Here is a 27,129-nt window from a genome sequence, read left to right on the forward strand (position 1 = left end):
AGAGAGTAGGTGTGTGTGTGTGTGTGTGTGTTGGAGTATGAGAGCAGAATTGGAGTGTGTAGAATTTAAAGTAGTCGTTAGTTGCTGTATGAAAGGGAAGGTGTGTGTGTGTGTGTGTGTGTGTGTGTGTGTGTGTGTGTGTGTGTGTGTGTGTCTTGTGGCAGAACAGACAAGGTAGGTGTGTGCTTACTTTAAACTAGTAGTTTCTCTCATTTCTGTATGAGAGAAGTGCTTGTGTTTTGTATGAGAGCAGAATTGGAGTGTGTAGAATTTAAAGTAGTCGTTAGTTGCTGTATGAAAGGGAAGGGGTGTGTGTGTGTATCACTCATACTAGATACCTCTCAACTTCTTAGAGCAAGAAATCTGGGCGTGTGTGTGCGTGTGTGTGTGTGTGTGTGTGTGTGTGTGTGTGTGTGTGTGTGTGTGTGTGTGTGTGTGTGTGTGTGTGTGTGTGTGTGTGTGTATCACTCATACTGGATACCTCTCAACTTCTTACAGCAAGAAATCTGGACTAAGCCATAAAGTGGGATAATGGCCCTAAAATAGGAAAACCTTTTAAATATTGCCCTTACAAACTTAGAAAGTTGATAGAAGGCTGACAGGTTTTGTATTAGTGCTGCGACTTCAGTCTTGAAAGATTTACCAGTAATTTGGAAAACATACAAAAAATGAGGTCCCTTCTCAAGTATCCAGATTTAGCAATATAGCTTGCCTGTTTCTCATAATTTGTGGTTTTCTGGCAAATCAGGGAGGACTGAAGTCACTAGTGCTGCAAGCAAAACTCTCTATTTTTTGGCCATTGTATCCACATTATTTTAGGCTCTGTCCAGATTTTTTGCACTAAGAGGTTGAGAGGTATGCATACCTCTCAACTGCCGAGATTTTTTACTTATATTTTTGGCCTATTCCTCATAAAAGTTATGGTTTTCTTTTAAATCACTGAGGATTGAAATAATTAAATGCCAAACATTTGAGTTTCAGCCCTCATTTCCTTCAGAAAATGCATGCTAAGACAAATGCTTCTAAGTCTGTAAAAGCAATATTTTAATTTGTCCCTCTTTTTGTGGCCTTTGCCCCCCCCCCCCAATATTTTAGGCTTTGTTCAGCTTTCTTGTACTGAGAGGTATGGGAGGTATGGTATGTAATGCCTTAGTTGCCGGTTATTTGGTGCATTTTAATGGGGATAGGGGTCTGCATTCCTGAGTGTCCTCTTTTCTATAAGATGCCTAGTTGTCAGTTTCTCAGTCATTCCCTATTACCAGTTTTTTTAATGTAAAGTAAGCAATTACTTTGTCAAGGGCAGCAGGAACTGAATTTGTAGATGAAGCACTGAAATGTAAAGTTGTTTGCCAGTAACAACCTCTTCATTATTTACAAATCTCTTTAATGTAGAATTATTCGGATGAATTTTACTTCTGCAGAGATTGTGCTTATGACTGACACTGGTGGATTAGTTTGAGTGGCCTTTTATGGTTACAATGTTCTGAAATGGGAAGTTTTGGCATTATTGTGTCATGCATTTTGTTTCATTGCTTGCTGGAAAAATGTTAAAAATTACAAATTTAAAACTTGCTAACAACTGGTGCTGCATTGTGCAAGGAATACAATTTATTACAATCAGGAAGGCGAATCAAAGAACACATATGTTTATTCATGGCCATAAAAATGTGTTCAAGGAGCCTGTAGTTTGAAAATAGCCCAAAGGTAAACTTAATTCTCCACTATCCAGATGGATTAAGTTTACTGCTCATGCTAAGCCTGTTTTCATTGTGAGGCTGTACTGTTTAGCAAGTGGCTATTGTTGTTAGTGCCAAGTCTGTTTTCAATGTGCAACTGTTTTATCAAATGGCACACTGTTGTAGAATCTGAAAGCAGTGTTAGTAGCATAATCGCTTTTGGTGCAGAAGGCTGTGGCTTCTACTTCCACACCACATAGATGAAGTACTGACTTCGCAGAAGTGCTGATATTGCAGTACCCATATGATTGCAGATTATTTGGTGTATTATAAGGAGAAATAGGGGTTCTACACTCCTGAGTGTTTCCTACTTTGTATGAGAAGGCTTGTATGAGAACTATGAACTGGTTGGTTTCAGTCATTTCTATTGCAATATTACCAGTTTACCAAATTTTCTATGTAATATAGATGATTACTATAAGGGCAACAGGCACTGAATTTGTAGATGAAACACTGAGATGTAAAGTTGTTTGCCAGTAGCATCATCTTTATTAGTTACAGATTTCTTTTACTGTGGAATTCCGATGATTTTACTTCTGTAGAGATTTTGTATCTAGTGATATTGGTGAATTGTAATGACAGAAGTCTGGGGTTGCCTTTTATGGTTCAAATTTTCTAAAATGGGTAGTTTTGTCATTGGTTTATATTTTGTTTCATTGCTTATTAAAATGTTTAAAACTACAAATTTAAAACACATTCTAACAAGTGGTGTTGTATTATACGAGGAATATAACTTAATACAATCAGGAAGGTGAATAAAAGAACAAATTCCTGTATGCATTGCCCTAAAATGTGTGCAAGGAGTCTAATTAGGAAACTGCCCAAAAGTAAACCTAATCCTCCACTGGCCAGATGCATTTTCTAAGAATGTGGGGTTTCATGCCATCTCAATGACAGAAGTTTACTGGTCATGCTAAGTGTGTTTTCATTGCGAGACTGTATAGTTTAGGAAATGGCTATCTGTTTGTGCTATTGTAGTTTAAGCTACTGTATACAGGAGGGAGAGAGGTAGCTATTCTACTTTCACTGAGCTGTAAGGCTGACTCGCCTATCCAAAGTAAATTAAACTGTGTAGATTACCTTAAGCATCTCTTTGAAAGAAGGCACATGGGCTTCTATTTTCTGAGAGCATGACTTTTACAGTAAAATGTGTGAAGGAGCAACAGATAAAGCGGGTTTATTAAAAAAATTCCACCTTCACTTGCAGTTTAACTATATTACAAGGTATCTTTTCTTCCTATGCATTTAAATAATTAAAGGAAATGACTGGAGTGGCATTCTTGGGGAGTGACCTACATGTGGGTGTGGTTTATAGGGGTGTTTCATGAGTATGGTATGGGCAGGGCTTAAGGGGGTGTTGGAGTACTACTTCGCTTAGGGCGCCATTTCAGCTAAGGCCGGCCCTGCTCTCTCATTCTGAGTGTCCACTTTTGTTTAAGGCAGAATAAGTTTTTTATACACACTTAGGGAATAAAGGTACTAAGGCTAATAACAATTCTGACTATAATTAGTAGCCCATGCTTTTCATATTACTGGCTATATATTTCTGTTTATACACTAACCACCCCTGGAAAGGATCTACATATTCAATATTGCATATCTGCACCAGCAATGCTTACACTAAGCTGACAGTGCTAGCAAAGGTAAGCCACAGCAATGTATTTAAATGCAGTGCTTGAAGAAAGCAACATGAGAGAGAGAGAGAGAGACAGTAAATCCAAACCATAGCCTGTTAAAGTACATGTAATACCATAAACTAATGGAAGTATCTAAGACCATTGCGCACTTTTCTCTTAATTTTAAAATAATTAAAACTACTGTTAAGATGATAATTTCTACGGGCTTTCACTGGACAATTTAAGACTAGATACACAATCATGCATACAAAAGATTTAGATGAAAATTAAACAGTAGCCATACAGAAATATTTGAAAATAAAACAATAGCTGGGAAATAAAACTTCATTTGATGTTTGCTGTTTACTCTTCAAAAGTGACATAAATGGTATAATGTTAATGTCTGTAGACCAGTTATGGCACTCTGGTACATAAAAAATCTTAGTGCTCACCAACGTCTGAGCAATATAAAATCTCTACTAGAACACCCACTACATCGACAATGAATCTAAACTAGACTTTTATGTCCAATAGTTAGTATCAACACTTGTACTCTGAAGGTCCCAAATTGAACAGAACCTTTTAATGGAGACATTAAGGAAGTGTGCCCTCTCATCACTCAGGAGTGCAAAATATTTCCAGCACAAGCATCCAGATCTTCATGACTAACAAAGAAACAAAACGGGTATACCAGTAAAAAGAATAAGAATTAAAAATAGGAGGTAGTCAAAGCAATCCCACATCTCCCAAGGCATATATTTAGAAACCACTTAAAATTTCTTAGAATTTGATTTTCTTGCATTGTAACTTAAAACATTTCTTGTGTAGGGAAGCACTTTGGTAGTATTTCATTTAGTTCTTTTGTGTGCTTGGATATTATAGATTATTCATTATGGACTTGTCAGACTGTTCTGTATGCATTCTCTTTGCTGCATGTCCTGAAGACTTTGTGTCTACAACTACTTTTAAGAGAACAGTCCCTGTTGGGTTAACCATAAGTTCTAAGCTGCTTGTCAGTTCATGTACACCAAGGAGTGTAGGAGTGGGAAGTATCTGGGTAATGACACAGTTCGGGTTGCATGCCTGTCCATTCCCAAGTGCAAACATCACGATGGGAAAATGCTGAGGTCCACCAATTTCCTGACGGTTTACCACAGCAATTGCAAAACTGCCATCTGAAAGAGGACGCTCCCATACATCAAAGGTGCTGCCCTGTATGGGGGAAAAAGACAAAAAAATTAAATATGTTTTTTCTTTGAGCAAGACACCAGAAGTGAGCATTTTCATACCTTGTTTAATAATTCAGCCACTGCATATCAATTTTAAATATTTACTGATTGATTAGATACATCAACTAATCTGAATACCCTTTTAAACAATGATCTTCACAAATAAGCAGTATATAAAAAAACACAATAAAAAATAATAAAACCATATGAGAGGGAAATACAGCAGAAATGTAAAGTAAATCATTAACAATATATTTCAGGTAGCATACAGCCCTAATCTAATTACATCAACTTTGCTATGCCACCATGCAACTCCTGAATGTTTAGAAAGATGCCCACTTGCCAATTAAAGTTTGATGCTACAGTTATCAGAACATCCACAACAATCCTGCCGAAGATGGAAACATCTTCTCCCCTAAAAGTTTACCATGCATTGCAATGAAGGCTGTTCCAGGGAAAAGAGCAAACCTTTTAATGAAGCTCTATCTCATAAACACAATTTTGATCTAGGTGCCTGCAGTCTTGCCAGAAAGAAAGTGGATGGGCCAGAGGGACCATAGGTCACGGACTGAATCTACCTCAAGAACAAACTCTGAACATTTGAAGTTCCTGTCCCAGACCCTGTCAGTTTCATTTTAAACTTGGGCCAAGGAATCTTAAAATGCAGTCAACCCTGTGCCACGCCCCCCCCATCCAGTTGTCTTTAATTTCAATTTAACAGTTTAAGTTCATTTCATATTTTTTAATTGAGGTATAGTCATATTTCTTCACTACACTAAGTTACTAGAGAAGACTGCCAGAGCATGTGCTTGCAAAATGTAAATTACAATATTGAAAATGAGACCAAATCAGATGGTGCTCTGAAAACTAGGCACAAGTCACCCCTGATTAATCTCTGTGAAAGTGAAAACAAGAGTACATTTGTTTCTTCTCGTATTCACCAATTTAAATCCTAAAATGGGCTCCTATCCAGTCAGAGCTTCCTAGTAATCAAATGTCAATGAATAAATAAATTATCCTCTCGGGTGACATTGTGGCAGAGTACCTTTTTATGACAGTAGACTCAAAGGCTGATTCAGACCGTCAGATAATGCCCAGCTTATGGCGATTTGCAAACACATGCAAAGAAGCCCATGTTGCAGTAAAAATGTAATCAGTCAAAGCATTTTTAAAAAAGACCTGTCTAGTAGCCAGCATTCTACTAGAAAACTCCTTAGGTGTGCCACATAAATCTTTACTGTATTTTATGTAGCAAAAGACAATACAATCAGAAAGCCATCTGGACAGAGCAACTTTAGATACTTTTGGAATCAAACTGTTGGGAGCACTGAAGACAAAAACAAGCTGGTGCTCTCTTTAGACGTGTCCAGCTAAAAAAACAAGTTGATGCTATCATTAGGCTTCTCCAGCTAAAACATAACTGAAGTGGACAGCCAAGCAATGTAGTATTCCCCTTGATTCAAATGTTAGGGGACAGACATAACTAAATTGATTGCTTGGTTCAGATTTCTTTCTGTGGCTACATTTGGCATAAAGGATAAGTTGATCCACAGTGATACTCTATTTGTGGAAAAAAATGATTTGGAAACAAACGAATGTGCCTGCAGTTCCAAAATGCCTTTCAGAGAAGTGAGAACTACCAAAAATAAAGTTTTCCATTTTAGGAATTTTAGTTCTGTCCTAAAAGCTGGCTCAGGGGAAGGTAAGGTTATTTCTTCCAGCACTAAATTAAGAATTGGTTCTTTAAATGAGGGTTGTACCCACAAAAGGGCATACAGACTTTCAGAGAAACTAAGCTACAGTGATTTATTCCCTGAGAAAAATAGATATTGTTTCAAAATATAGTTTGATGGAAAATATTTCAGTCCATTATGCTATCCAGTACCTGAGCAGTTGCCTAAAAGGCAAATCTTCTCCACTTACTTCTTTCTGCATGCTTCTGTGGTTGGAGGCTTCTGGGCAGATGTTGGGATTTGAACCACCCTGAAAGAGTATGTGGGGATCTTGGCCTTCGACAGAAATGGAAAAAAACATGTAGTCAAGCAGGCTGTCTCAAGTATCCTCCACTTTATTATCAGAGTGGAAAAAAGGTCTGCTCAAGGCTGTGGTGGACTATTTTTGAGGAGTTTTGCCTTCCCACAGGTGTGTAGGGGTGCCTGAACAATCTGCAAAAAATGTTTTCCTCTGCACCATTGTCATCAATGGAAAATACTTCTTCAGACCTCACTAATAAATTTCCAAATGATCACCCTTTGATATGTCATAGTGGAAAGAGATAAGAGAAAAGAGAGACATCCAAGTGAAGCTTGCTGGAGGGGTGATTTTGAAGACTTTTGAAAGGTTTCAAGTGGAGGAGCTTTTTCAACAGATAAGGCCATCTCTTAGGGCAACACATTTGTCAATTCCAAAATAGGGCTATAAGGATGGTCTTAGCCTTGCTTTGCATGTCTTTCTTCAGGAATTCCTAATAATGGGACATCTGAGGAGTGATTCAATAACACTCAAGGGACATTCCTTCATGTGTGTCCCTGTAGAAGGAGTAAGGAAAAACGTTGCTAAACTTGGAAATGACTGTGGAGGAAATTGGGTCACAGAAGGCTTGTCCCACTGGCACAAGAAATTTGTTATTGCCAACAGACTGAGAAACCACTTGTGTGACAACAACAATACCCAAACCTGCCTATGTATATGCACTGCTATGAGAAATTGATGAGACAATATTGCTCTATGGCTTCTTGACATAGGGTGTATAAATGCATTCATCACTATCTACTGACATACCATGGTACTACCATGTTGTCTGAGTAAATAGCTATCACATTCTATTTAGGATGGAAGCTCTAAAAGTCCTAAAGCATGAATGCTGTACTTATTTACAGGATATTAATATGTAGGCTGGCCTCATTCTATAACCAGGTTCACTGGCCAGTCTGCCATAAACAAGCCCCCCAGCCCAGTACAGACACACCAGGGTGGCCACTACACTTCGGGTGGAAAGAGAGTGAGAGAGATGATGGCAGCACACTTGAAAAAAATTTCTTGCCTACATTGTCATGGGGTATGTATACTGCAGCACTCTCTGCTGAAACCATATGACGATTACCATGAATATTGATGTTGCCATTGAAAGTTTGAAGCAAATGGGTGCCACTATGTTCTCTGCAGAAAAAACAAGATGGACCCAGGACTGCTGGGCTAAAATATTGACCATCGGATAACCAGCTGGGCAAGACCATGCTGAAGCAGTACACTATGAAAGTCAGCAATTGCAGTGACTCAGTCTGGTACTTTGTGTGTTCACAGAGATCCTTAAGCACTCAGACTGTTGGAAAAGATTCTACCTTGCTTGAATTACCTGGGGGCAGATAGGGACAAATCATCTAGAGATTGTAAAGCATTGCTTCTTAACAAAATGAAATAAGCTACTGTAGCAGCCATGCATTTGATGTGCACTCTGGGGGTTGTGGTGGGACCAAATGGGAGAATCCTGAACTAAAAATGTGACTATGCGCAGATACTCATTCTAGAGATCTAAACAGCACATGGTTCAGCTTTGCCAGATAAGGAAGTACTGACTACATTGTGACAACCCAAAACTTTGTATAATCTATAAGCTATTTGTGATCACTTAAGTCCATTGTCTACTTTGGAAACAAAAAGCAGCCTTGAATAGTATCTAGACACTATCTAGTCAGGTGAGACCTCTTGGATTGCTCTTTCGTGAAAGAGGTTGTAGTGTGCTATACTTGCTATACATCTCATCTGCTTCTGCACAGTGAAATTTGATCTCAGGGGCCATGTAATTCAGTGTTCTAATGAAAATCATACTGACTGCACAGATGTGCTTGCAAAAATGGACAGATACTCTTGATGCTCTATCAGGAAGATGGAATAAAGGACTATCAGAGAACTCCCATATGAGGGATCCTTCTTGAGGACCGCTGCCACCACTTTATAAAGAGACAAAGGGGCCTTCCAATGCTCACAGTCGTTGGGAGGTCACAGGCTCCTGTCCAGTCTCCTTTACATAGGCATCAACATATCTGCTTCTTGCACCGCTTCTCCATGTCAAGTGAAATCATCATGCTGCTTGGCTGAAGCGAACACGCAAGAGGCAGGTAGGACAGAGTACATGTCCCACATAGAATTCTTCTTCTGAGGAGATTGAGCCAACAGGCTAAGACCCTTTCTGTTGCACAAGCTGTAGGACTTCCTTAGACGTTAGTGGGAACAATGAGGAATCCTCCCTATCATCCAAATCAGTACCTAGAGTGAAAGACTCCATTGGGAAGTCAATGTACCTTTGCTTGCGGTATTTCATTCTGGGACCTATTTGAGTGGGATGAAGAAGAGGCAGCATGACGTACCATCAGTCTATCTCTATACTAACTTTCTGTTCCCCTTCCCCACTGTTGAAAAGATGGGTGGGCTAGTCAGCCAACAACTGAGAATTGCTCTGTTTACAGCAGCAACAATACTAAAGTGCCTGGCACAGAGTATTGTGTTGGTGTACAGATCATTGCATAGCAAAAAGCTTGAGATTAAGTCTCCTACATTGACAACTGTTCTCTCTGCCCAAAAATCAATGCTGAGATGGGTGGCTTCGGCCCAAGGTAGCAAATTGTGAAGCTATCCAAACTCTATAAATGGTTGAGGGAACTGGGGCCATCATCTGAATCAACTACTCATTGCTGATCACCACCACACTTCTATCATAATAACACTGTAACAAACAGGACAGCATTGATGCCACAGATATTGATGGAGTAGTAAATAAAAGAGACGCATCAAAATTTAACAGGGAAGCCTGTGGTGGAATGCTTGGCTTTGAGTCTACCAATGCCGGATGAAGTTTGATCAGCCCAAGCAATGCTGGTTTATTTCTATGGTCCTTGATGACACTTTTATCAAATATCTTGCATATCTTGGCCTCCTACCTGATGTGCTAGATACCAAGAAAAATAACACACAAATGCACACACATTTCTCACATCTGAGTCCAGAATTGGGAATTTACAGTATCAGTCTTCACCATGTGCAGCATCAACAACCACAGTCCTATCACTTTAAGCAGATAGCATACTCAAAAACAGGGCAAAAAGCTACAGCTTGAAAAAGCAAATAATTCCAAATACAGGTGAGTGTGCTGAAAAAAAAGTGTTTAACAAATGAACCTTGAACTGCTCCACTCTCTGCTTCAACTACCTGACGCAGGACTCCTTCTCTTATCCTTCTAATTTCTATCTCCCTCTACCTACATATTCTCATTACTTTTTACTTCCACTCCTGCCTAACTTAGATACTACTTTCTAGCTGCCTTGCGTGTTCCTCTGTCATTAAGCTTCAATTTCCCCTCACCTGACTATCACCTCTCTACAGTGTCTCTTTCTTATAGTCTTACCTGTCTCCACCATAACTCCCTCTTGTTTTTCTTCTTTTGTCTTTTCATATTTAGTTCTACCTTCTTACTAAATCTCGCCTTACAACTCTAAAGAAATACTTCACTTTTCTGACCCTCTACTTACTGACTGTTTCTCTTCACTTTACGTACTCTTGTCGACTCGGGCTCTCTCTCACTCTCATTCACCGCCCCCCCTTAGCCTGCCTCTTGTCCTTGTTTCACTAACCATTCCACACTGAAACCCTCTTTATCACTGCCCCTCCCTCCCATAATGCACTGTGCCTGTTAAATACTGGGTTCCTTAACTCCCACAATCTTTACCTCCTCTCCTTTCCCATAGATGTCCCCCTCCTCTGGTGATGTGTGCACAGCTTTACAGACGTTTTAAGGTACCGAACGGTTGACTAAATCACTGTTTTCTAATGTTATCCCTTCAAAATACTGCATATGTAACTTGTTTGCTGCCAGTGCTGAATGTCTTATAATACTTGAGGTATGAAAGTTATCTGTGAACTGTATGCATTTCTAAGCCGCTAATATAATTTGTCTGCTGCCAGAACAGTATTTTAAAGACTATAAAAAGAACACCAAAGCTATCTGTGAGCGGTTTTTTCTCCTTGCAGTTGACTAAATTCACTTGCATTTTATAAAACGTTGCACTTACTTTTCACTACCAATTTCAGTTAGTGTTGCTTCTAGCACGTGTTGTGTTATTGTTTTTCTTTTGCAATGCTATTCAATGCTGTAGTTTAGTGGTGTTTCCACTGTAACTGGCACAGCAATTCCTTTGTGCATCCCAATCTTATAAATGTAACAATAACTCCTAGCATCTCTTAGGTTTTATTTATTTTCTACTACCTCTTCCCCAGCCTGCATTATCTTTTTCCCTACTCCATTGTGTTCTGGGTCACACAGCATATTGTTGAGTACCAGAGCAAAGTCCCACTCAGTATTTCATTGGCGTGCTACTTGCACTCGCACAAGTCTTTATTCCCAATCTCCCCAATCTGCTTCCCCCACCCCTCTATCGTCATTCTGGGTCACACAACATTTTGCTGAGTGCCAGAGCTAAGTCGCCCACTGCATTTTTGTTGGTGTGCTGCTTGCATTCGCACATGCCTTTATTCCTGATCTCCCCAATCTGTTTCCCAGTCCTCTAATGCTGTATTTCCTATCTCCTTAAGAGTCAGCTGCCAGTTACAAACCAGGAACGCCAATATTTGACTGCAACACAGACAATTAGTTGTGAGATTTCCTGACCAATCTAATTGCTCTTCACTGAACTTACACCTGTAACTGCACTAGCCTAAGTAATTCTGAATTTGAACAGCATGGTTTTACTTTCTTCTGTAGGTAGTTGATATAATTATTCTTAGGTCACTTCAGCAACTGTCTATTGAACTATTACAGTATAGAGTTTCCATTTCCTGCTCTATTGGCTACAAATGCAGATGTGATGACACTGCTGGTTCTGCTGACTGAACTTATTTTTTGTACTGACCTGTTGTGACTAGTCTACTGAAGTCCCCGTCTTCTACTTCTCTCCCTCCTTTCTGTACAACCTAACTTACAGCTCCCTGTTCCTTATTAACACTATCATTCCCTTCTCTATTTCCCTCAATTCTGTAACCATATACTCAATTCTCTCCTCCAGCTATTCTCCCTATTGCTGCATATTCCCCTTCCCTAAGCATTGCTAGCTCTAACCCTGTCTTTTTTTCTCTTCACTTCCCTTTCTCTTTAGGATTTAGAGTCCTCCACTGAGCTGCTACAAACCACCCACTACATCCAAGGCATAGGGCAAGACACTCCAGTTGAAGACTGCTACACCCAGCCACCCCAGTACATTTATTGTATGCATAGTGCTAACACGCCAAGGTTAGGTTATTTGTTTCATATACCCTCCCTTCAGCTGATACTGCACATCACCTCCACCCCGCAATTTGCTCCACTCTCTGCTTCAACTACTTGACCCAGGACTCCTTCTCTTATCCTTCTAATTTCTATCTCCTTCTACGTACCTATTCTCAATACTCTTTCCTTCCACTCCTGCCTAACTTAGGTACTACTTTCCATCTGCCTTGTGTGTTCCTCTGTCTTTAAGCTTCTATCCCCCCTCACCTGACTACCACCTCTCTACAGTGTCTCTTCCTTACAATCTTACCTGTCTCCACCATAACTCCCTTTTACATTTCTTCTTTTGTCTTTTCATCTTTAGTTCTACCTTCTCACTAAATCTCACCTTACAACTCTAAAGAAATACTTCACTTTTCTGACCCTCTACTTACTGACTGATTGTTTCTCATCACTTTTCGTATTCTTGTCGACTTGGGCTCTGCCCGCTCCGTTCGCCCTTCGCTTTGCTCAGGCTCACTCCACTCCCCTACTCTGCCCCCATTCCCACACCCCCCCCACTTCTCTTAGTTTTATAGTCTCATAGCCATACCCTTTCCTGCTTACGCAACTTCCACCCGGATTCTCCTCACCCACTTATTCATCTCCACACCCCCCACTTTCTCTTTTTTCCACACCTCCTTTTTCACAACTGCATCACTAATTCCTCATCCCTACCTCTTTATTACCTTAAGACTCTATCTGTCATCTCTCTCCAACAATCTTTAGATAACCCCACTCCCCAATCTTACTACAAACATTAATTTCCATATCACACTTCCTGTAATCACCATCCTATCATGCCTTCTCTACTTTACCTTTACTGCCTCAGACTTCCACATATATGAAATATATAACCAGCACCCCCCTCACAAACACACACTACTCACCAGTAACCTTTCTTACACTATAGTGACATAACCTCCCAGCTTTTCTATACCCCAAACTCTCTCTTTTTCTCTCTTAAACACACACAGCTCTCACAACCTCGCCCTCCCAACCTCAGAATCCATATAGCTATCTCCAAACTAAAAAACCTTCTACTCCATTCCCTTACACATATAAAATTACAAGCAGACATCCATCCCAACCCAGGCCCAAAATATGTATTACCCAATACTCAACCAAACCACCTACACTCTCTTAACCAAGATCTCTCCAATTCCAATTATCAGTCTCCCCTGCCTAAGTCTTCAGGTTATGACCTACTAATAGCTAACTTTAATTTAAAGAGCACTGTAAACAAAAGAGATTTTCATGCTATCCTGGCCACCTACTCTCCACATATAATCATTACCGAAACCTGGTTAAAACCACACATCAAAGACTCAGAAATTACATACAATTACAATGTAATTAGACAAGACAGACTAATTACAAGAGGCAGTAGTGTAGCAGTCATGTTTAAAGACTCCCTAAAAGTAGACAAACTAGACTGTACATCAGAAATTCCCTAAGACACCAAGAGCAGAATATGTTTTTTCTTACATTTATTTCACTGAATTGCACTTCTTAATGCTTATAAGTGTGCTACAGCTAATCAACTACATATTGCACTGTTATAAAGCTTTTTTACTGTTTCACTGCATTTGTGTACTGTTTTAACTATATTTTTCATTGCTAGATAGTGTTTCATTACTGTAATTGCATTTTTATTGAATTACTTAACTGTATACTGTTTTTTCATACTGAGAGTTGTATTTTCTGTTTGTGAGTAGCTAGTAGCTGTAGTACTTGGTGGCTTTGCAGTTGCCCGCCCCTACTGTAAATTTGATCTTGGACACTCCTCCCAGTCTGGTGTCATTAGCTCATTCTACCTAATACATAGATAACATTTGAGAAAGCCAACCCACTTAGTTTCTTAACCTCAAATTATCTTCTGTTCCTCCTTTCTCCCTTTCCACTTTACTAAAAAAAACAAACAAAAAAAAGGTACATTGCTAGAATCTCGTGTTCTGAGTGTGCTTCTCAAACAATCTGGAAATATAGAGCTGATAAGTATATTTTTGGCACTTTTTAACTGTTCAGAGTTCTGTACTGCCTTAATTTTTGCTTGACTGAATTATTTATATATTTGCTGGCATTGTTTTCTGATACTCTAAGTGCCTGCATTTTGATTTTTTCCTAATTTACTACTTTTTGCACATGGTTTTAGTCATTTTTAATTTAATTGCATTTATTTAAACTGTATTTGCTTTAATATTGCTACACACTGAAGTGTGCTATCTTGCACTGCATTTGAATTGTTTTTATTGCTGTTTTAGCTGCTTTTCTATATTAAAAAGTTCTAAGGTTGTTTCCCACCTTTCCTGTAACTAGTCTAGTCCAGATAATGATTTGCTGTATCCAGGACTATTTGTAAGCTTCTGCCCCCCTAAGCCTTTCTGTGTTGGAGGGAAGCCTTCTAGCTCATCAGTGGGAGTGGTAAGCTCTATGTAGCCTATCTACCACAAGAGGAGTGTTTTTGGTCCAGAAATTGTAGTTTATTGGCTGTCTGGGCAGTTTTTACATCCCCTTCACCTTTCTGGTTTAAAAGCCCACATTTGTGCTTGTTTCCTGCTTTTCCTGCAACTAGTCTAGTCCTGATACAGATTTGCTGTATCCAGGATTATTTGTAAGGTTCTGAGCCCCCCCCCCAAGCCTTTATGTATTGGAGGGACGCCCTCTACCTCATCAGTGGGAGTGGTAAGCACTAGGTAGCCTATCTACCATGAGGAGTGGTTTCTGACTCAGAAATTGTGGTTTATTGAACGTTTCGGCAGTTTTTCCATCCCTTTCAACTTTCTGGCTTAAAAGCGCAGGTTTGCGCTTCTTTTAGTTCTGCTCAGCGGCACCGAGCTGAGGTAAACTACTACTGGTGCCAGAAAGTCTGCTCTTCAGTTTTTCCCTTAGATCTTGCTAGTTCTTTCTTTCTTGCACTTCCAATAGCCTAATCGCTTTGCACTTCAACAGGTTTTTGTAGCAAATATTATAGTACACCTAAGAGCCATCAGCACTAGTCATTCTTCATGGAAATAGCTCCAGTACTTAGTAGTTATGACCACCCCTCCTGACATGATCAAATGGCAGTTCCCTGTGCTTTCTCCTATTAACCCGGTGCACTTGGGCATTCTGAGGCAGTGTAGCAACTGCCTCATGTACACAGACAACTCTCTCCTGTTACCTCCCAACACTCAGACTTGTGAGAGATGCACTTATATCACCAAATTGGAAGCTATGCATTCTCTAGCCAAGACTGGACTAGCTGGTCAAGAGGAAGAAGGTCAACACCTGCACCACACCACATGGAACTCACAGCCCTCCAAAACACCCACTATCAAAGCTCTCACATAAAAACACAAACCACACACCCACCTTCGTGGAGGCACTCAACAGAAATTTACCCAAACAGCAGAGACCTTCTAGACAGAAACGCACTTGACCACAACACAGCACAAACCACAGGACACATAGCTCACCTCCACAGTGTCCCCCCTCAACCTATGACCCTAAGGCTAAACACCTTGCCCAATACACTAATCATAGGTGTCTCAATACTGAGGCACACAGATGTCCCACTCACTAGGCTGAATAAGGAGAAGGCAACAGTCAGCTGTCTATCAGATGCCAGAATCCGACACATAACACACGCACTCAGGTTACTCCACAACAAGTACAAGTATGACTCTGTCATTGTCCATATGGGTGTGAATGACCCGAGAAGCACCTTCCTGGAATACATGAAAAGAGACATGGTGGAGCTCTCGGATTATGTGGCCCAGGCACATATGACACTAGCCCTGAGCAATATCCTACCATCACCCAGAATGATACCGCAGTACAAACAAAACATGATTGACTTCAACAACTGGCTAAGTTTCTGGTATCATTCTAAGGGGATCCAGTATCTGTCTGCTTGGGGTGACATGCCTGACAGACCTCGATGCTTTGCCAGAGATGGCCTGCATCTGTCACCCTTGGGTTTCCGGGTACTGGCTAAGGCTCTTGCCACCCCTATAGTGCTTTTTTTAGGTGGTGTTCCAAAGACCAAATTACCAGTGTAACAGCTATAAATAAATCCAATCTGAAGGTCATGCTGCTCAACGCTAGAAGTTTAAATCTCAAGATGCACTTGCTCAAAGCATTCCTCAAAATGGAGAACATTGTATTTTCAACATGCTTACAAACAGAACATTTTTTACAAGATTTTGTACCTAGATTACTAACACTAGGATTTATATCTACAGTGACATCTGGTGTTAGAAAGTGGTTATGCACCACCACGTCAGCTAAATTTCTACTTCTCCTATAGAAGATATTGACATATTTTTGAAGCAAATGTTTTAAATCCTTATCTCTCATTGCTTCGACAAACAGCATCAATCAATATTTTCTAACTTCTCTTACTATGTCACTAGACAATATAGTGTACGTACTTACAAAATACACCTCCCTACCTTTCTCACTATTCCTCTTTCTATCATTATTATTATATTAACTTTCCTTTCCCTCTCTCTTTCTCACACTTCTTGCATTTATGTCCACCTTTTTATACCTATCCCTTAGTATTTTCTCCTAGGATTCTTTCACCATTCCTTCTTCATACCCCTTTCCAGAAACATATTTTCTGCCAGTGTAAGCTCCTTTTCAAATACACTATCAGAGCTACACAGTCTACTTATTCTTAAAAATTAATTATACGTCAGTACTGAAATTAAATGTTGCGGATGGCAACTAGTTCCAAAGAGAAATGTATTATTCTGATCAAATTTTCTATGGATAGTAGTTTCCAAACCCTTAACGTCTATGTCCAGGAACATACCTTCCTTTCCCATTTGTATGCCATCAAATTTGAAGCCAAAACTGTTCACCTGTAGATCTTTTACAAACAGTTGAGTTTCTTTCATATTCCCCTCACACAAAAAAATCAGATCATCAATGAATCTGAAATACTGTAATACTTGTGATTGATAAAAATTGTGTGTGTGTGTGTATATATATATATATATATATATATATATATATATATATATATAATGTATATATATATTCTACTTCAAATTTGGTCATCACTATATTTGCATACATGGGGCAAACACTTCCCCCATTGCCATCCCCTGTAGCTGATGGTAGACATTTCCATTAAATACAAAAAAATTATTTTTAAGACAAAAATCTACAAGTTCTATCATAAAATGGGCTAGGGGGGAGTCTTCTAAATAATGGAAAAGTGCTCTTATTCCATCCTTATGTTTAATGTTGGTATATAGACTTTTGACATCTAGACATAACAAATACATATTCACATTCCAAACATTTTTATTATTTTTTTGCAAGAAATCCTGAGTATCTTTAACATATGATGGTAGGGCAAGTACATATGTTTTCAAATATTCATGCAATAATACACACAAATTTTTCAAGAAATATTTTTCAGCTGACACTATTGGCCTGCCCTTCAAATCTTTGATACCCTTATGCGTTTTCGGCAGACAATAAAATAAGGCTATGCTTGTTCCCTCTATACAAAATTTCTCTTTTAAATCATCACTAGTAAAATATCCTAGGCGCAAACCTTTTTGAAGCAACAGTTCATATTTCTTAATAGCTTTATAATAATCTTCTATATCACATTCTTCATACACTTCCTTATCTTCCAAATGAGTAAAACACATTTTCATGTATTGCACATAGTTCAAAATAACTATCTGATTCCCCTTATCTGACAATTTCACTACCAATCTTTTATCTGCACATAATGCCTTAAAGGCTAACCATTGTTCTTTTGCCCGGTTGTATCTAATATTTTGCTTATTTCTAATAAAATCAAAATACAATTTTTCTATTACAAAATTCAAAACAGAAATAAAACTTTGTATATTCACATTTACAAATGGATGTATAAACAAAGATTTGCATTGAATTGTTTCTGTGTTCAACATGCTACAAGCATATATCCTGTCTTCCCCATATCATCATTAGAAAAGTACAGTTTTGTACCTACCATAAATGTAGATGTCCGATAGGTATGCATCTGCAGTCCTAACATATGGGTTGTCCTGCCTCAGGCAGCCCTTGATCGGCAGTTCCAAAGTCTAGGTCTGGCCTCGGCTGATGTCGCACTTCACCCGACGTCATAGCTGCTGGGGTATAAAGGCATCAGCCGACGCCATTTCCCTCAGTGTTTCTTGCCCCAGATGCCAGGTGCCCTCTAGGAAGGCTAAATTTGGATAACTGCAAATAATTCCAAACAGTAGAAAGCAAAATATATATATATACATATATACATACAAACAAATACACCATAATAGATTCCCCCAGCTATCTAAAAGAGGGGTAAGTACCCTAGGAATACCACAGAGGGGAAGGAGGGTGGGTAATCCTGACTGCAGATGCATACCTATCGGACATCTACATTTATGGTAGGTACAAAACTGTACTATGTCCTTCGAGGATGCATCTGCAGTCCTAACATATGGGTAGAATACCATAGCCAAACTGGGGGAGGAGGCACTAAGATAAAGATGGTGTAGTTAAGATCCCTTGCAAAACAGCAGTTGCAAAACCTGCTCGGGATCTGGAGTATAAAGGAAGATTATAATGCTTGGCAAATGTATGCACGGAGCTCCAAGTAGCAGCTTCTAAAATGTCTTTGGTAGCCACTCCTCGTAGGAAAGCTGTAGTGGTGGCTGTAGCTCTTGTGGAGTGAGGCCTGATATTTTCAGGATTTGTCTTTCCATGAAAAGAGTAGCAAAATCTAATGCAATTTCCTATCCATTTTGAGATTGTCTGTTTTGAAATTGCTTTTCCTTGCACTCCTGTTGCATATGCTACCAGAAGCTGGTCAGTTTTTCTGTTGGTCTTAGTTCTGTCCAGATAGTAGCGTAATTGTCTGTGCACATCCAAGGTATGTAGTAGTCTTTCCCCTCTGTTCTGTGGGTTGGGGAAAAATGTAGGTAAATGAATCGCTTGGTTCAATGATACCCTGGAGACCACTTTTGGCATAAAAGTAGGATTAGTTCTCAGAGACACTCTATCCTGATGGAAGATAAGGAAAGGCTGTACTGCCATTAATGCCTGTAACTCAGATACCCTTCTTGCTGAAGTGATTGCTAGCAGGAAAGCAGTTTTCCAAGATAAGAACTGTAAATCTGCTGTTGCTGCTGGTTCAAAAGGGGAAGTGTTAATTTTTCCAGCACAAAGTTGAGATCCCATGTAGGTAAAGGTGGTTTCCTTGGAGGCTTTACATTTTTGATTCCTCTCAGGAACTGCCTGAGTAGAGGATGAGAGAAGACAGGAGGATCCATGTTGTACTCTGCTGAAATTGCTGATGCATGAATCTTAATGGAGGAGTAGGACAGGCCATTGTGGAACAGTTCTGCTAAGTATTCCGGGATGTGTGCTATGTTTGCCAATGAGACATTTTCTCCCTTTGCTGCACTCCAAATGAGGTATCTTTTCCATTTGGCTGAATAAGTTTTCCTTGTGGAGGGTCTGCGTGCCTCCAGGATAATGTCCTTAACCCTCTGAGATAAATCTGGTTTATTTTGTTTTATGCAATATTCCAAGCAGCTAGCTGCAGTGTTTTCAAGTTTAGATGTAGGGTCTTGTAGTTGTTCTGTGTTAGAAGTAAGGGACATAGAGGTAGAGGCCATGAGTGTGTCCGAGACATGCTTCTCAGTAGCGGGTACCAATGCTGCCTTGGCCAGTCCGGAGCTATCAGGATTACTTTTGGCTGTTCTTCTCTGATCTTCAGTAGGACTCTGTACATCAAAGGAAGAGGTGGAAATGCATATGCTGTCAGGTTTTTCCAGCTGAAGGAAAGGGAGTCCACCCTCCAGGCAATTGGGTGGTATGCTCTTGTGCAGAATTTCTTCAATTGGTGGTTGTGTGGGGAGGCGAACAGGTCTATCTCTGGCATTCCCCATTTCTTTGTTATGGTTTTGAAGATGTCTGGATGCAGCATCCATTCGTGAGCATCCATGGTAGTTCTGCTTAAGGTGTCTGCTAGTGAATTTTCTTTTCCTGGTACAAATCTGGCCTGTAGTTGAATGTTGAGATTCAGGGCCAAAATCCACAGGTCCATTGCTATCCAGCATAGAGGGTATGAGTGTGTACCTCCCTGTTTGTTGATGTACCACATGACTGTGGTATTGTCCGTCCTTATCAGCAGGTGACCTTGTTGAAGGAATGGTCTGAATGCCTGGATTGCATGTTTCACTGCCAGCATCTCCTTTAGATTTATGTGTAGATGCAGCTGGTCTTGGGTCCATAGGCCTTGTATACACTTGTCCTCCATGTGTTCCCCCCAGCCTAGGTCTGAGGCGTCCGTGGTGATGGTCTGGCTTGGATGTGGTTTTTGGAAAGGCAATCCTCTGTTCATCTGACAGGCCTGAGCCCACCACAGGAATTCTTTTTTCAGGCATGGAATTATTGGAATCTGGGCTTCTAGACTGTGCTTGTGTTGAGACCATACATTCCTTAGGTACCATTGCAACTTTCTCATATGCAGCCTGGCATGTGGGATCAATATTATGCAGGATGCCATGTAACCCAGGGCTTGCAGGACTTTCCTTGCAGTAAGCTGAGTTTGTGTTGTTAATGTCATGAAATAGACTGGTAGTTGCTTTTGTTTTTCTTCTGTGAGAAAAGCCATCTGAGTTGTTGTATCCAGTTCTGCACCCAAAAATGTTAACCTTTGGGATGGTACTAGTCTTGACTTTTGAATGTTGACTGTGTATCCCAAGGCTTGCAACAGTTGTATGACCTTTTCCAAATCTTTTGTTAATTTTGTCTTGTTGTCTGCTTGTATTAGGCAGTCGTCCAGGTATGGGTAAATTTGAATTTCCTGAAGCCTGCAATGAGCAATTACTGATGCCAGGCATTTCGTGAATACTCTGGGCGCAGTAGATAAGCCAAAGGGCAATGCTGAGAATTGATAATGCTCTGATCCTGCAAGAAATCTGAGGTGTCTTCTGCAATCTGGTCATATAGGGATGTGCAGGTATGCCTCCTTGAGATCTAGAGTCACCAGCCAAGACTCCTTGCCCAGCATGGGAAGAAGTTGCTGGAGGGTCAGCATTTTGAATTTTGGAACAATGAGTGCAGACAAGTCGAGAATAGGTCTCCATTGATTTTCTTTTCTTGGTACAAGGAAAAGCCTGGAGTAAAATCCTTGGCCTTGTTCCATAGGTGGTACCTTTTCTATAGCTCTCATCCTTAGTAAGTTGTTGATTTGTTTTTGAGCCTCTGTTTTTTGGCTTGGTGGAAGGTTTGACATTCCTCTCTTTTTTGGTAGAGTGTGGAAGTGAAACCTGTAGCCCTTGTCTATTGTTTGTAAAGTCCATTTGTCTCCTGTAATGCAATGCCAGTTGTCGGAAAATAGGGCTAGCTTTTCGCCCAAGGGTGCTTCCAGTTGTTCCCTGGTAGGCGGAACCAGAGCCAAGTCATTGTGTCTGTCCTGTGGAAGTGGTTGTAGTTGCAGCTGTGGCAGCACTTCTCTGGTTGGCAGGTTGCCACTGACGTCCCCTGTAGGCACCCCTAGATTGACCTCTGCCTCTTGGGCGTCTATTTCTGCCTCTCTGTGCTCTGGAGGTGTCTGGAAAGGACCAATTCTTCGAAGGCCAATTTCTGCTAAACCTCGGAGGTTGGACCTGTAAGAAATCCTTGACTGTTTGGACAGATTTTGCTTTTTCTTCCACTTTCTTGAGAACCTCCTGTGCAGGGGAGCCAAACAAACTTTGTTTCTCCATAGGAGCATCTAGGAGTTTTGACTTAACATGGTCTGGTAAGGATTGTTCTTTTAACCAGGCATGCCTTCGAATCACTGCTCCAGTCATAGCTGATCTAAAGGAAGCCTCCAGTGCATCATAGCCACATTTTAAAAAATTACTGAGCTGCTGAGAGTTATGTACCAAATCCTGAAGGGACTTGCGGTCTATAGGTTCAGGAGAGGACAGTTTTTTATTTAGCTGGTCTAACAAAAACTCTTGGTACTGAATCATGTGAAATTGACAGTTTAAGGCCCTGGCCGAAAGAGTAGCAGATGTATAAACCTTTTTACCCCATCTCTCTAATGCTCTAGATTCCCTTTCAGAGGGAGGGTTTTTGGTAGAGGCAGCTGCCACACCTTTAGGGCCCTGTGAAATGGTTTCTGGGTCTGCAACATGAGCCTTATACAAGTGGTAGTGTGTGTCTGGGACCCTGTAATATCTATCAGGCTTGGCAGGGGCGGAGGAAGAGAATCAGGGGCAGTACTGGCATCATTATATGCATCATCAACAACTGATAGTACTGGAGGAATGGCTAAAGGCCTATGCTGTGGTAAGTGTAAAAAAGTCCTTAGCCTTTTCCTTGAATCTGAAAAATCCTGGCCCTGCCATTGGAAGTGTTCCCTCATAGAATGTAGGGTCTCCCCAAAAGAAAATTCTTCAGGAGGAGAAGCAGAAGGAATGGAGTCTTCTGCATCAGAATCCTCATAAGGAGAGTATGGACCTTCCTGATGGTCTGAAATATCTGAGTCATCCGAGGAATAGTCTGTAGAGACAGGTTCAGGGGGTTCAGTCCTAGGCCTCTTATCTGGAGGAGGTTGAGAGGCCCTGTCTGGGTGAGGTTGGGATCCCCTGATCAAAGAAATGAGATCCTCAGCCAGGCTGAGTATCTGGGAACTAGAGGTAGGCCTGTGTGAGGGAGCTTTTGTAGGTAAGGCCTTAGAAGATTTAGCTGCTTTAGCCCTGGAAAAGGCCTTGATAGACATGGAAGCAGGGGGTCTAGCAGCCCCACGTGCAGGGGTAGAAATGTCTAAAGGAATAGTGTCTGACAAATCCTGGGTGTCTGCTTCTGTAGCAGTAATTTCAGTAGCAGATTCAGCCACGCTCTGTGAGGCCTCGGTTATCGGAGGCATGCTTTCGGCCGAAGGAAGAACCGAGGTCTCGGTTTCAGCCGAAACCGAGACACTCACGGTTGGCCTAACCGTGGTTTCAGCCAAAACCGCGGACCGCGAGTGTCGGTCCTTTTCCTTGCGCTTTTTAGCTAATTGTGTAGTCGGAGTCTCCAACGGCATTTTATAAGCAAAAGCGGGACCAAAAAACTCCTCTGCAAACTCCGACCGACGTCTAAGCGTCCGTCGGTTGAAGGAAGCACAGGCTAGACAAGCTGATACGTCGTGGTCTGGGCCTAAGCAAGGAAGGCAGTAAGAGTGGAAATCCTTATGAGGTATTTGTTTCCCACAAGTTAAACAATTATTTACTTTGTCTGACATCGGCTGAGGCAAGAGTCCCCAACGGGTGCCAGCTTTTAGAAGTCTTCGATAGTAGAAATCTCTGGATCTGACCGACCGGCACTTGCGAACAGCTTCTGCTTCGGGCACCGCGCGGCAAGAAAGACTGAGGAAAATGGCGTCGGCTGATGCCTTTATACCCCAGCAGCTATGACGTCGGGTGAAGTGCGACATCAGCCGAGGCCAGACCCAGACTTTGGAATCCAGCCGACCGAAGGGCTGCCTGAGGCAGGACAACCCATATGTTAGGACTGCAGATGCATCCTTGAAGGACATCACATGAATAAAAAGAATCATTTAAACTTTCATCAACACTTTGTTCTTGTTCATTATTTTGCTTATTAAAATAATCAAGTGTAATTTTCTACTTAATTGAAACAATTCGATTTTCAGTATACGTAACCTTGGCAAAGCCGTAGGTGTGAATTTTAGTCCTAAATTTAGAACAGAAATAGCAGTTTCAGAAACATTCAATCCTGACAAATTCAGTACTAAACTTTTTTCATTTACAAAGTCACACCTACTAATTCCATTTAGTCCTTTTCTTATTTCTCTTGGTATAATTAGCATTCCTTCTTTGTCCCCAATCATTTCACCCTCTTTTTTTTCCCTGTTGCTGATTTCCCTTTTCCTTCTGAAAGTGATTATTAAAGTCCATTGGGTTCTGCGCTGCTGGCAATGGTGGATATTCATCTCCTTCATATTCACCTTCAGTGGTTACATCAGTCTCTTCCGATGTAGCAAAGGAGACAGAGGCTGAAGCGAGAAGTACTTTTATAAACTCCGATGTTCCCACGTAATGACCTTAACCCACTGCGTTTGCGTTTCTATAGAAATGTTGTTTCGTTACTATAGACTCTTATATCTCTATTTATTTTTCCACTTTTCTTCTCCACCAAATCTCGCTCAAGATTTATAAGTTTATTATTAATCTCACCCAGTAAGTCATCCATTCTTGAGCCATGTACATGTTTCTGCAAATCTGCACTCACCCGTAGCACTTCCTTTTTCAATTTGCGTTGTTTCAGAAGATCTCTCTCTACCAATACTTTAACCCATTCCATGGAACAATTGTGCACTGCAGCTCTCCACCTTTTTTAAAAAGTTCATCATCTTTATCTGTGGGATCAAATGGTGTATAGTGGGTGTTTTGAATGCTCTTAAACCTTGTGGGGCTATAATAAGTTCCACGTACCTTTTTAAACAAAGCATATTAAGATGAGTGCTGGTTTCCTTACATAACAAACTTTTCAGTTTTTCACATATTTCCATGGATAGCAAACTTGTCCCCATCGAGCCCACTGTCTGGAATGGATTTACAAAGTGATGGTTACGTTCTCCCTCATATTGATCCCACACATTCACTGCCACATTGTTAGAGGTATTCATGAGGGTCTCTTTTGTTTTTGTATGTCCTGCATCTGTCACCCCTGGGTTTCCGGGTACTGGATAAGGCTCTTGCCACCCCTACAGTGCTTTTTTTAGGCGGTGTTCCAAAGACCAAATTACCACTGTAACAGCTATAAATAAATGCAATCTGGGGGTCATGATACTCAATGCTAGGACTCTAAATCTCAAGATGCGCTCACGCGAAGCATTCCTCAAAATGGAGAACAGTGACATTTGTGCTGTAACAGAGACCTGGTTTAAAGCGGCAGAAAGCACCCCTGTGCTACCAGGCTATAACTCATTCCACACCTTTCAGCCATGAAACATGGACCGAAGCTCCAAAGGTGGTCGTGTCTCCATATTCATAAAGGATATGCACACCTCCAGACTAGAAGCCTAGCATAATGCATCTGAGATACTTCAGGTACAACAAACATTGGGTAAGACTGCGATCCAAGCCATAGCCTGCTATAGGTCCCCAACCATGTCCCTAGAGTCTCATTCCACATTCCTAAGCACCATGGAATCAATCAAGGTCCAACCCAACACTCTCATACTTGGAGACTTCAACTACCCCCCATCAACTGGGAAAGCTACTCAAGCATCAATGCACTGGCCCAATGCTTTCTGGAATTCATCAGTTCCAATGCCCTGGACCAGCTAATTCTGACCCCCACTAGAGGAAGCAATATCCTTGACCTGGTTATTACTAACATGGGCGACCATTGCTCTACACCAATAGTCAATCCCTTCCTGGTCAGAGCCGACCATAAACTAATCACCATGGAAATCCACATCTCACCCACACCCCCGGCAAAGGTAACCACCTTGAAAAACTTCTCCAAAGCTGACTTTGGACTCCTAAAAACAGAGGTGGCTAATTTCACGGCACCTATGCCAATGAAAAATAGTTGCATGACTGCCGAATCATACACCAATGCACTGTATGAACATGTACATAAATGCATGGAAGTAGCCATACCCAAGACGCTCTCCTCCAACAAAAGGAAGCCAATCTGGTGGTCCCCTGCCATTAATAAACTCTACAACAGAAGGAAGAAACTGTTGCAGAAAGAGGCGAAGTCCCAAGACTGGAAAAACTCCCTTATTAGCCTCAAAAAGTTGAGATCCCTCATCAAATCCTCTAAAGCCAGCTATGAAGGCAGAATTGCACAGACACTAAAAACGATCACAAAACCTTTTATAGTTATATCAAGAACCTCCATGGCAATACCCAGATTTGCTCGGAGTTACTGCACAACGGTACCCCCTATACTGAGCCAACCGATATTGGCAACATACTGGCCGACAGATTCAGTGCCAACTTTACCCCATCGCCCCCCTAAAGGACCAATCACAATACTGGATGAATGCCAGGCACTCAGCATTACTGCAGCCCAGGTTAAAGCTGCATTGTTCAAGGGCAAGCATACAGCTTCCATGGGACCCAATAATATCCCTGGCTGTGTTCTACATGAACTACAAAGTGAACTGGCACCACATCTGTGTGCCCTGTTCAGTCACAGCCTCACCTCAGGCTTTGTCCCTACCGAATGGTGCACTGCTACAGTCATCCCTCTCCATAAAGGGGGAGCGACTACAGACCCAGGGAATTATCTTCCCATTAGCCTGATGAGTCTGATATGTAAAGCTATGGAGTGCATCACCATGGACTTAATTAACAAGGATAAAGGTAATCTCCAAATTCTAGATCCCACACAGTTTGGGTTTGTGAAAGGGAGATCATGCCTGCTCAACCGGTTGACTTCTTTGAGTCAGTCACCAGGGCTGTGGATGAAGGTAAGGCAGTGCATACAGCCTACCTCGATCTGGCCAATGCCTTTGATACCATTCCTCACTCGGGAATTATTGATAAACTCACTAAACTAGGCATCAACCCCTATATCACTAGGTAGATTGCAAATTGGCTCACAGACAGAATACACAGTGTGAAAGTAGCGAACTCCAAGTCAGACTGCCGACCAGTCATGAGTGGAGTCCCACAGGGATTGATCCTGGGTCCTCTCCTGTTCGGCATCTACTTCTCAGGAGTTCAGGCCAACACAAAGGGACTCTGGATGACCAAGTTCACAGATTACTGTAAGCTGGGAGCCATTATTAACTGCCCAAGTGATGCAGACATCCTACAGAAAGGGCTCATTGAGACCAATGACTGGTGTCAAAACCATAGCCTTAAGCTTAATGCCAAAAAATGTGTCATCCCCTTTGGTAAAAACTCAGTTCCCACTAACTACTACATTGATGGGAGTTCACTGAACACTAAAGGCATTATAAGAGATCTGGGGATGCAGGCTGACAGCAACCTCTCCTTCGACCACTACATTTCCACTGTGGTCAGAAAGTTCTTCTATGTGACACATCTCATTATCAAGGGTTTTACATCCAGGAAGAAAGAGGTAATCCTCTCTCTATCTCTCTCTCTACTCTTTCCTCATTAGACCAATCATCGAGTATAATGTCCCATTTGGCATGTACCTCACTCGACACCTGTAGCAGCTGGGAAGGCCACAGAAGTACTTCACGAAGAGGATCCTAGACATTAAACACGTCCTACATGAATAGACTCAAAAGACTCCAGCTATTCTCT

General features: G+C 41.1%; 1 protein-coding gene across 1 annotated transcript in view; it reads right to left on the reverse strand.

The window, feature by feature from the left end:
• Nucleotides 1-3,696: 3,696 nt before the first annotated feature.
• Nucleotides 3,697-27,129, reverse strand: part of GLA (galactosidase alpha) — a 552,477-nt gene continuing 529,044 nt past the window's right edge. The window contains exon 7 of the mRNA XM_044057125.1: nucleotides 3,697-4,564. Coding sequence (XP_043913060.1) covers nucleotides 4,229-4,564 — 336 coding nt within the window. The 3' untranslated portion in view covers nucleotides 3,697-4,228. The remainder of the gene's footprint in view (nucleotides 4,565-27,129) is intronic.

This window comes from Protopterus annectens, chromosome 15.part0 (genome assembly GCF_019279795.1).
Source record: "Protopterus annectens isolate FY-2018-M chromosome 15.part0, PAN1.0, whole genome shotgun sequence".
Taxonomy (NCBI): Eukaryota; Metazoa; Chordata; order Ceratodontiformes; family Protopteridae; genus Protopterus; species Protopterus annectens.